Source organism: Doryrhamphus excisus, linkage group LG7, assembly GCF_037039965.1.
Source record: "Doryrhamphus excisus strain RoL-2023G ecotype Guam linkage group LG7, RoL_Dexc_Guam_v1.1, whole genome shotgun sequence".
Taxonomy (NCBI): domain Eukaryota; kingdom Metazoa; phylum Chordata; class Actinopteri; order Syngnathiformes; family Syngnathidae; genus Doryrhamphus; species Doryrhamphus excisus.
In genome coordinates this window covers 14,040,091-14,051,128 of record NC_136363.1, presented here as the reverse complement: position 1 = coordinate 14,051,128, position 11,038 = coordinate 14,040,091, and the positions used below count along the sequence as shown (strand labels likewise).

The 11,038-nt window shown below is 49.6% G+C and overlaps 2 protein-coding genes across 2 annotated transcripts; both read right to left on the bottom strand.

Annotated features, from left to right (window-relative positions):
• Nucleotides 1-1,127: 1,127 nt before the first annotated feature.
• Nucleotides 1,128-4,285, bottom strand: LOC131101986 (major histocompatibility complex class I-related protein 1-like). Its single transcript, XM_058047422.2, has 8 exons — nt 3,966-4,285; nt 3,066-3,338; nt 2,713-3,003; nt 2,369-2,650; nt 2,088-2,306; nt 1,977-2,018; nt 1,775-1,905; nt 1,128-1,709 (listed from the first exon to the last, which is right to left on the bottom strand). The coding sequence occupies exons 1-8, from the start codon at nt 4,018-4,020 to the stop codon at nt 1,680-1,682; spliced, it is 1,323 nt and encodes a 440-aa protein (XP_057903405.2). The 5' UTR covers nt 4,021-4,285; the 3' UTR covers nt 1,128-1,679.
• Nucleotides 4,286-8,210: 3,925 nt separating this feature from the next.
• qrfp (pyroglutamylated RFamide peptide) lies at nt 8,211-10,109 on the bottom strand. The gene is made up of 3 exons (XM_078792563.1): nt 9,603-10,109; nt 8,609-8,732; nt 8,211-8,246 (listed from the first exon to the last, which is right to left on the bottom strand). Exons 1-3 carry the CDS (start codon nt 10,040-10,042, stop codon nt 8,211-8,213), a joined length of 600 nt encoding a protein of 199 aa, XP_078648689.1. The 5' UTR covers nt 10,043-10,109.
• Nucleotides 10,110-11,038: the final 929 nt, after the last annotated feature.

Sequence of the window (11,038 nt, the reverse complement as noted above, 5' to 3'; positions counted from 1 at the left end):
TTATTAGAGCCCTGTAGACATGACAAAACACGACTATAGTCACATTTATACTTTTTTTATTTACAACATATTGCGCAACTGCAGGGTTTTGAGACACATGCTAACTCGCAAACTAGACAGTAGCGACCTAAACGGTAGCCTTCAAGTTATTTCCTTTAAACTTGAATAGCCAAAAACTTACCACTTCCACACGGATAGGGAGGATAACTATTAACAGTTATTTAACCTTTAACATGAACATTAATCAAACGTAATAATTTTTTCTGGGTTCATGATACCATACAGCATCCATATCAAACTTACGCGGGCCGCACTAACATATCAAGGCGGGGGCCTGAAACTAGTGTCTTGCGGGCCACATTTGGCCCGTGGGCTGTGTGTTTGAGACCCCTGCTTTAGACAAGTCAAAATGAGGCTCAGTAGTGGGTGTGGCCTCCATGTGCCTGTATGACCTCCCTACATTGTCGGCGTTGCCTTGGCGTGCTCCTGATGATCCTCAGGGATCTCCTCCCAGACCTGTACGAAATCCACCAACTCCTGGACAGTCTGTGGTCCAACCTGGCGTTGGCAGATGGAGCGAGACATGATGTCCCAAATGTTCTCCATTGGATTCAGGTCTGGGGAACAGGCGGGCCTGTCCATAACAACAATGCCTTCAGGTTGCAAGAACTTGAACTGCTGACACCCTCCAGCAACATGAGGTCTCACATTGTGTGGCATTAGGAGGACCTCGGGGCAAACCGCACCAGAATGTGGTCTCACAAGGGGTCTGAGGATCTCATGTCGGTACCTGATGGCAGTCAGGCTACTTTCTTGGCAACAATAAGGCCAGAAAGTACGCAGAACAAGCCAACAACATGCTGACTGCTTTCAGAAACCTGGGCTGCAGCATGAGCGTCCAGATGCACTAGCTTTCCACATATGGACCGGTTTCCCCAGAACCTGGGTTCAATGAGTGACCAGCAGGTGGAGAGATTCCATCAGGACATGAGAGAGATGGAGACCAGGTATCAGGGTCATGATGGCCGACTACTGTTGGAATTTGAAGAGAGACCTCTCTGCCGCTGAGCATTCCAGGAGTTCCAAGAAACGGATATTCAAGCCCACAATGGTGACGCAACATGCAATTTCCTGTACTACCTTTATCAATGCCCACATTCATTTGACAGTAATCCATGTTCCTGTCAGCTAATCAATATATGGAATCAATATATGGAAAAAGTGTTTTACCAATAACATACTATTTAGGATGAGAAGTATGACAAACATCAGCTGATAATGCCACAAAAATGTCATCGATGTCACAAGATCAGATTTTTTCAGTCCAACAAAAACCTGACCTGATGAAGAGAAACGGATGCCAATTCCCGATTCAGCAGTGAAGCCTAAATCAATTTGTAGTAGAGTAAGAGTAGAAGTAGCCATCATTCCAAAATAAGAAATTGTTGAGATGTAATAAAGGTGTACTAAAGATTTTTGTGTTCATCAAGAATGAATGTTTGTTGTGTTTGCTGATGATGACTGACTCCGCCCACAGGACGTCATGCGTTGGAAGATGGATGCTATGGAAGATGGACCATAGATGACGCTGACAGGACACGCAGTTACCATGGCATTTATTTCATGGGTACACAGCCTGACGGTGGCCCCGCCCACACGATGGCGTCACATGGAGGAGGTCAAGCCGGGGTCAGCGGGTTGGAGATCAGCTGCAGGGGGCGCACTTTGTGTTACAGCGTTGGAACAGTCACATAACCGGGCCCCGCCCACATACCTGAGTCACACTGGGAGGAACCGGAGCGTCTTCCGGCTGGTCACGTGGGGTGGCGGTGGGCATGTCCTCTGAAGACGGACGCAGTGTAGCAGAATCACAGAAGATGCCGGAGTCTAAGGAGCATCCAGTTCCTGTCAAGGCAGGAAAGGCGTGTTACAGGCTACAAGCGGCGCCACGGCCAGGCGTGGCGGCGAGGCCTTACCTTCCCCCTTGCATGGCAGCAACGATTCACTCGCTGTTGAAACTTGAAGGACACAAAGACACTCAGCGTTACACATGACATCACATCATCAAGGAGGCGGGGCTCATTTACCAGAGTCCACAGGAGGCGTGGCCTGGTGAACAGCATCTGCAGAGGAAGATGATTGACAGGGCAGGATTTGATAACAAAACCCAGACCAGAGTGACAGGGATGTCCTGGAGCACAGCATCCAGAGTAGCGCCACAAATAAGACGAAGGCCAAGGCTGTCACAAGCCCAATGGTGACGTCCACGCTCCAGCCTGCGTCGGCGGCGCTGACGATTGTGTGAGCTGCAGGAGAAACGGAACCTTGACGTAGTTCTGGTCCGGTAGCGATGCCAAGACAAGCTCACCCCAAACGGCTTCCACCTCGAGTCCGGACGGCAGATGGCGGAGCACGCAGGCGAACATGGCCGTGTCGCTCTTCAACACCTCCACGCTGTCTCGGCGCTGGAAGGTGTGGTCTTCGTTGGGCCGCACGCCCGACGATGTCATCCCGTCCTCTGGGGTCAGAGTGCAGCCGTCCCTCCGGATCTCCAGGGAGATGTTCTTGTGGTAGAAGCCCGTGGCCAGGCAGGTCAGCACCACGTTGTTCCTGACGTTGTTCCTGGCAAACACGTGCACGTCGGCCAATGCTGCAAGGACACGCATGTGATGAGCGGGTTCTGGTCCACCGGCGTACATGACGGCTACATACATGCGTTGGCCAGGTGGTCCCGCTCGAACTGGAGGAAGCGGCTCATCCAGGTGATGCACTCCTTGTCCAGGTAGGCCCGAGTGTAATCCTTCAGCATCTGGACCTTGTCCCACTTCCTCTTAGTCTCCATGGCTGCGTCCGAGGTTGCCACCCACACCGCCTCGTCATAGTCGAAGGACAGGAAGTTCCGTCCGTCGTAGCTGTACCTGTCCACGCCACGCCGGAAGAGGACAGTGCCGTCGGACTGCAGGTCACCGTGGCAACCGTGCAGCCACTGTAGAGCGTGCACGTCTGAGGGGTGGAGTCGTGTCGGGTGAGCGAGCCCCCAGAAGCGTGGCGGGATGCGGTCCTACCTGAGTGGTTGTGTCTCATGCGCTGGAGCAGGATGTCCACGTTGACCTTGAACCAGCGCTGCTTGTTCTGCCTCGACTTGCTGCCTTGCTGCCAGTAGTCGGCCTTCAAACCCGCCTCCATCCACGGCTGCTTGGCCACCTTCTTTGTGGTGCCGCTGTCGTAGTAGTCGATCAAGTGGCCGTCCAGCACCCCCATCGCCGTGAACTCCCGCGCCCCCGCCAGTACCGCCCCCTCCGACAACGCCGTGTAGATGTAGGTCAGGGAGTGCGTCTCTGGTGGAGGCCAACACCACCATTTAATACACACACACACACACACACATTTAATACACACGTGAAGGCGACTTTAGCTTAGCTTTATCGTTGTTTTTGTTCAGGAAAGCTCATCATCATTTAGCTCCATCTTCTCGCCATTCATGTTCAATTTTGTCTTCTGCTTGAATGGGATTTTCAACATTCAATGAGTTGCATATATTGCATATATTGTTTATATTTTGGTACTTTTGACTCGGTGATTTCCTGGTTGTTCTCATGACTAACTGTGGGGAAGCTACTCCATTTGTCTTTTCTTGCTCAAGTGTGCCACCCACTCTGCTGCCGCTGCCATCTGGGCCATTGACCATGTTGGTTCCTCTGTCCCATTCACCAGACCCCCCGCCCCCTACTTAGTTTAGCACGCCAGTCGAGGTGCCTTCCACTTGGAGCTTGGAGCTCGGAGATTTAGGGTGATCGCGGGAGTCCGAGCATTAGATTGCCTTAAAGATAAGAACCGGCCCTAAGCTAGTCAAGGCTATTTTAGGTTTTAGGAGTTAGCTTGCTGAGTAAAGGTAGTATTGAGCTGTATAGAAATGTTTTTACTTTCGCTTTGACATCCAACGTTCGAAGATTCATAAAACTTACCGCAGTTTGCGTTCATTGAAGGTCCGAAGACGACGTAAAGTACGAAGAGAAACATGCCAGTCAAAGATGTCAAACTTGATGCCGGCTGACTCCAATTGTGTTGACTTTTTGACTTTTTACGCTTCTCTGGTGAGACCAGCCGTCGGTGCGTTCAGGTGCAGCTCGGATATGAGCGAGGTGATGCTTCTTCTATTTCCTCTTGCGCGGTAATTAATATTACAACGTTTAGCGCCATGATTTATATCTATCTTGTTTCCTTCGAATCACCCTAGGGTCAATTTTACAACTCAGTAGCTTCTTTAGTATTTTTTGGGGATATGTTTTACATAACCCGTTAATGTTGCTGCATCTGGTGTGACACCCCTGCCTTGAACGCATCACTACTCTTTACCAACTTCAAGGTGTTGAACAAGTCATACCTGTAAAACAGGGGAGTCAAACTCAATCACACAAAGGTCCAAAACTCAAAGCCTAGTTTTGGTGGTGGGCCCATAATTAGACATTAACCCCCCCACCCACACTCCACCCACATGGCTATTTTTATTATTATTTTAATTTTTTAGTTGTGCATTAATTTTGGCTTGGTTGTTTGTTTCAACAAAGCGATTGTTGATCGACCACTTCTTCCTCATTCTTGCCATGTCCAGGCAAAAGCTGCAGGATTTTCAGTTGGCAGCTGGGCAGATTATGTTTCCCAGCATGCTTTGCTGTAGTTAAAAACAATGACTTTTGACTCTTATGTCTTTGAAGGTGTGATGTTGGACAAAGTGCTGCAGGTTGTAGTCGTGTACAATTAAATTATTTGGACTTTCCGTCTGAATCTGGCACCTGTATTAAGAATGGTTATTATTATTATAATATTATTATTATATTTGGTGCAATAGAGAATATTGTTTCTACTTTTGAAATGAAAATTCCAGTGGAGTAGTTTACACCGGAGGAATCGCTTTCAGCACTTTGTTTGATCAGGTCTGCCAGGTGGGCCAACTGAATGCTATTTTCCAGTGGGCAGTTCCGTGGGCCTGATGAAATTATATTGCGGGCTGCATTTGGCCCCCGGGCCTGAGGTTTACACATATGCTTTAAAAAAACTAAACAAGCGACTCGTGTGTAGGGAAAGAGAGAAATGAGTCCATGGTGTCAAAAAGCTTGGACTGTACAGCCCTCATATTTGTGCCAATATTTGATTGCTGATACTTTTTATGGGACACCACAAAGTAGTCTGGACTCCAGCTGTGGACATACTGTAAAAGTGGCATCACAACGCAACGCAATGCGCCCCTCTTGCGTTGCCCCCCACGACTCCCACGTCGAAACCATTCTCAAATATTGAAATATTAGATGCTATTTTCACCATGAACATACAGACAGGCATTGTCAAAATGAAGGTATAACAATATCAACAGATTCGGGTTCCAAGGATTCCAAGCGGGTTCCAAAGCGGATTCCAAGCGGGTTCCAAGCGGGCTCCAAGCGGGTTCCAAGCATTCCAAGTGGGTTCCAAGGGTTCCATGCAGTCCCTCCTGTTAGTCTACACTGAATGGGAGTCGTGCAAATAGGTGAAGAAGGGTTGCCAGGTCCTGTGGAATTTGCCCATTGAGCCTCTAAATACAAATCTTAACTTCTCCAAAGTAAGGCAGCGCATGATATCCCTGAGCCACTGGATGCTTGTCAGCGGGGACGGCGCCCTCCATCTAAGCAGAAGGTCACATGGTCATGATCCCCAAAAACACCCAGCAGGGCAATCGTACGGTTTGGATTTATCTTACCTTTCAAAATGATTGATAGAGGATCAAAACTTTGTTCCAAAGAGGTTGCAGTCGGGGGCACAGCCAGTACCTATGATAAATGGTGGCGTCCCCTGATTGACATCCGTCACAGGTGGGGGAGACGTCTGAGTGCATTCTGGCCAATTTAGCCTTTGACATGTGAGCCACATAAATCAAATCCAAATCCAATCAACTTTATTTGTATAGCACTTTTCCTGCAAAGACATGCAACACAAAGTGGTTTACAGAATTAAAAACAATTACCCCAATTAAAAGGAAAAACAAATACTAAGAAAGCCCCTCCCCCCACCCTCCATACTAGACACACACAGACACACACAATCACACAATCACACACAGTAGGGAGACATGGCATGGCACTGAGGATCAAGGAAACGCCACCTTTGGGGCCGTCCACACTGGGAGGAGCCGCAGGCCGTGCCATTGGGGGACCAGCCCCGGGCCCCCCGACTCCGACAGACGGGCGGACCCCCACATTAAAGGGAGGAACCCCCAGCCGGCCGGGTCCAAGGGACCCAAGGATGGCACCCCCTCAGCAGACCCGACACAGCCCCCAGTGTGGAGGACCCCCCCTGAGGAAATACTGGAGTTAAAAGCTAAAAACTAAAAGCATAAAATAGGACTAAAAAGATAAAAACATAAGAAAAGTTTAAAAATATGAGTTAAAAGCCTGATTAAAAAGGTGTGTCTTTAATCTTTTTTAAAAATATCAACAGTCTCTGTAGTCCTGAGGCTCTCCGGGAGGCTGTTCCACAGGTGGGGGCCATAGTGGCTAAATGCTGCCTCACCGTGGGTTTTCGCCCTGGGTTTTGGTATTGTTAAAAGGCCAGTGCCGGAGGACCGCAGGGTCCGCGGGGATTGATATGGTAAAAGCAGATCAGATAAATAAGAAGGTGCAAGGCCGTAAAGACATTTAAAAACCAGTAAGAGAATCTTAAAATTGATCCTGAAGCGGACGGGGAGCCAATGTGGCGACTTTAAAACTGGTGTAATGTGCTCCCGCTCTCTGGTCCTCGTCAGCACACGTGCGGCTGAGTTCTGTAATAATAGGAGATTTAAAATAACATGAATAACATGAACCACTTTGAATTATATCAGGCAATGTCTTGCACAAAATGTTATACGTAACTGTGTGAGTGTGGTGGGAATGGTTGTTTGTCTATATGTGCCCTGTGATTGGCTGGCCACCAGTCCAGGGTGTACCCCGCCTCTTGCCCAAAGACAGCTGGGATAGGCTCCAGCACCCCCATGACGCTCGTGAGGATAAGCAGTAGAAAATGAATGAATGAATGAGCTCTGGGGTCTAGTGTCTCTCAGACTGTGAGAGCTGACATGTGGAAATGTGTTTCTCCATAAACTAAATCAAAGTGTTGAGTTGAATCGCCAGTGGCTTTTGGGTGTCGGAATCCCAGGCAGCCAGTTCTTAAAGGGGACACCATTTCCCAATGCTCAGTGAAAGAGCAGAGCTTTCAAAGCCCATTTGCAGTTGCAAGTCTGCACGTGTAGATGGGATTGAAGAGGTATTCCTTCCACCAATCCACAACATCTCAAATTGAGGTCAGCAGCACGCAATCGCCACCATACACAGTATTGACTGTGCACTGCTTTCCTCTCCTGAGACGCCGGATGGTGGTCCAGAATCTCTTTGAAGCCGTCCAGAAGCCGTTCTCCATGGCTTCTCCAAACCTCCCATGTCAGAGATTTGCATCAGCGACTGCCAAAGCCGGGGACTGCTTGGCCGGCCGGTACCTGTCAGCTGCCTCCGAAGTCCCATGAGCCAAAGGCCTGATAGGACTCCTTCTTCAGCTTGACGGCCTCCCTAGCCAATGGTGTCCACCAACGGGTTCTGGGATTACCGCCACGACAGGCACCGACCACCTTACAGCCACAGCTTCCATCTGCCGCCTCAACAATGGAGGCACGGAACATGGCCCATTCGGACTCAATGTCCCCCTTCTCCCTCAGAACATGGTCAAAGCTCTCCCAGAGGTGGGAGTTGAAACTCCTTCTGACAGGAGACTCCATCATTCGTTCCCAACAGACCCTCACAATACGTTTGGGCCTGTCAGGTCTGACCGGCATCCTCTCCTGTCGTCGGAGCCAATTGACCACCAGGGGGTGATCGGTTGACAGTTCCACCTTCTCTTCACCCAAGTGTCCATTACATATGGCCGCAAGTCCAATGACACGACCACAAAGTCAATCATCAAACTCCGGTCCAGGGTGTCCTGGTGCCAAGTGCACACGTGGACACCCTTATGCTTGAACGTCGTGTTTGTTATCGACAAACTGTGACAGGCACAGAAGCCCAACAACATAACACCACTCGAGTTCAGATCGGGGGGCGGTCCTCCCAATCATGCCTCTCCAGATCTCACTGTCGTTGCCAACATGAGCGTTGAAGTCCCCCAGTAGGATAAGGGAATGCCCCAAGGGAGCACTCTCCAGTACTCCCTCAAGGGTCTCCAAAAAGGGTGGATATTCTGAACTGCTGTTTGGCGCATAAGCGCAAATAAGAGTCAGGATCCGTCCCCCACCCGAAAGCAGAGGGAAACTAGCCTCTTGTTCACCGGGTTAAACTACAAAATACAGGCCAAGAATTACCACCCATGCCAATCGCCTCTCACTGCTGGCAACGCCAGAGTGCGACTATAAGTCGCTGGAACTTCTCAACCTCGCGCACCAGCTCAGGCGACTTCCCGACCAGGGGTGACAGTCCACGTTCCAAGAGCTAGCTTCTGTAGCCGAGGATCGGACCACCAAGGTCTCCCCCTCCGGCCGCTACCCAACTCACTCTATATATATATATTTATATATATATCTTGGGGGTTGGCTCTCCTCCAGCCTGCTGACTCCCTGTTTCTGGTAGGGGTTGCCTCTCTGCAGCCCCTTGCTGGTCTCTTCAGGGGGTGGTCTGCCTTTGCTTTGCCCACACCCGTGGGGCCAGTGGTTCTCTGGCGGTGGGAGTTTGGCCTTGCTGCACAGGGTGGTTTACTGGGTTTACTGGGTGGTAGGAGGCAGTACACATATGCTCACATTTACGTACGCACATGTACGTATACATATGCGTATATAAACACCAACAAAAGTACACCTCCATATGCGCCCTCACAGCACATACGTAGGTGCTTCTCTACATAATCTACCATCTTATCCCTGATGTCTATATGCTATTGGTATGCTATTATTACAATAAAAATGATGGCTGTAATTGTGTTTACTATCACGGTTCATGTCTTCATTGTTACTATTGCTACTGGTAAGTTGGACTGTTTCATTTCACTGATATCATCTCCATTGTGACCCTTAGCCATCATTGACATTTAACTGATGCAGTCCTGTTTGTCACTCTTGTTGTTATGGGAATTGTTGTTGTTGTTGTTTTGGTCTCTCCCTCCCGTTTTTCCTTCTTCTTCTTCTTTTCTGTCCCCTACTGCTCCAGACCGGAGGCTGAATGGCTGAGAAGATGATACCTCTCTTCTGTGTTCATTTCATATTGAGCCAATGCACACGGACACATGCAGAGGGAGCCCTCTTGTCATCCAGCCTGTGTAGTACTGAGAGACTAACAGACACGTATATGTCCATTTATCATAAAGACCCACCTGCTTTCATCATAGGATAAATTCATATATCCATTATGGTAACAGTGCAGTAGTCAGATAGCAGCTAGTACTGCAGTAGTGTGTTGAGTAAGTGTGATATAAGCGAGTACTTTATTGTAGTAGTATATAGTAGTATATAGCGCAATTCCTATGAAGCACACATGCTTTCCTGCCCACTGATTGGACAAATGAAGAGCAGAGAAGAAAAAGACAAAGATGTTTAGTCCATTATTTTAACCCACTTTAAGCCCCTCCGCCTCCACGCCCCATTGGTCCATCTCTTCCTCCCGAAGCGGAAGCCAAAGCCTCCTTTCTCTCTGCTCACGCTTTGGAGCCCTCCCACAATGGACGTCAGGGGCTCCTTCAGCCTCTGGCCCTCCCCTTCCTCTCCCGCCTGACGCTCGTGCACGGCCCGGAGGCGGGTCCGTGGTGGGCGGGGGATAGCTTCAGCTCTGCAGGCACGCAGCAGCTCCTCCTCATCCTCGCCCGGCCACACCTCCCACTCCCGACGATCCCTTTGGGCCTTGGCGGGAACGTGGAACCGCTCCAAGGCCGAGCGCAACCTCAACGACTCCTCGGTGGGCGGCCGCGGGTACGGCGTGACGCTGGGCGGGACTGGGAAGAGGAGGCTGAGAGAGAGCAGGGTGAACTGCGAGCCGCCATGATGGCGGCAACTTCTCATCTGCTCAAAAAAAACAAGAACACCAAACACTCGTCACAAACACGCCTTCTTCCTGCTGCCATCTTGCTATGTGGGCGGACCCTCATACCACCCAACATGCAGCTCATATAGACATACACCACACAGACATACATCACGTAGAATCAGGTCACAGCCAGACAACACATAGGAGCAGACCGCATAGAGTGATCTTACATAAAGACACACCACGTAGAGTTAGGTTACATAGAGACACGCCACATAGAGTGAGGTTACATAGAGACACGCGACGTAGAATGAGGTTACATAGAGACACGCGACGTAGAATGAGGTTACATAGAGACATGCGACGTAGAATTGAGGTTACATAGAGACACGCGACGTAGAATGGGGCTACATAGAAACACGCCACGTAGAGTGAGGTTACATTGAGACACGCCACGTAGAGTGAGGTTACATAGAAACACGCCACATAGAGTGAGGTTACATTGAGACACGTCACGTAGAATGAGGTGAGGTAGAGACACGCCACGTAGAATGAGGTGAGGTAGAGACACGCCACATAGAGTGAGGTTACATAGAGACACGCCACGTAGAATGAGGTTACATAGAGTAATGCCATGTAGAATGAGGTTACATAGAGTAATGCCATGTAGAATGAGGTTACACAGAGACACGCCGCGTAGAGTGAGGTTACATAGAGACATGCCACGTAGAATGAGGTGAGGTAAAGACACGGCACATAGAATGAGGTCACATAGAGACACGCCACATAGAATGAGGTTACACAGAGACATTCCACAAGAGACATTCCGCATAGAAAGAGTTGAGCTAGATAAAGATGTCTAACCTCGAGGGAGTTGGATGTGGTCTGTGGTCCAACATTGGTTGACCTTTTTAAAAGGAGCCCCCCCCCACACATGATGCCATGGGGGGCGTGGCCATTGGCGGGAGCGTGACGCACACCAACAGGCTCTCGTGTGGCCTTCATTAGCGGTGCCTGATTGCTCCGCAGGA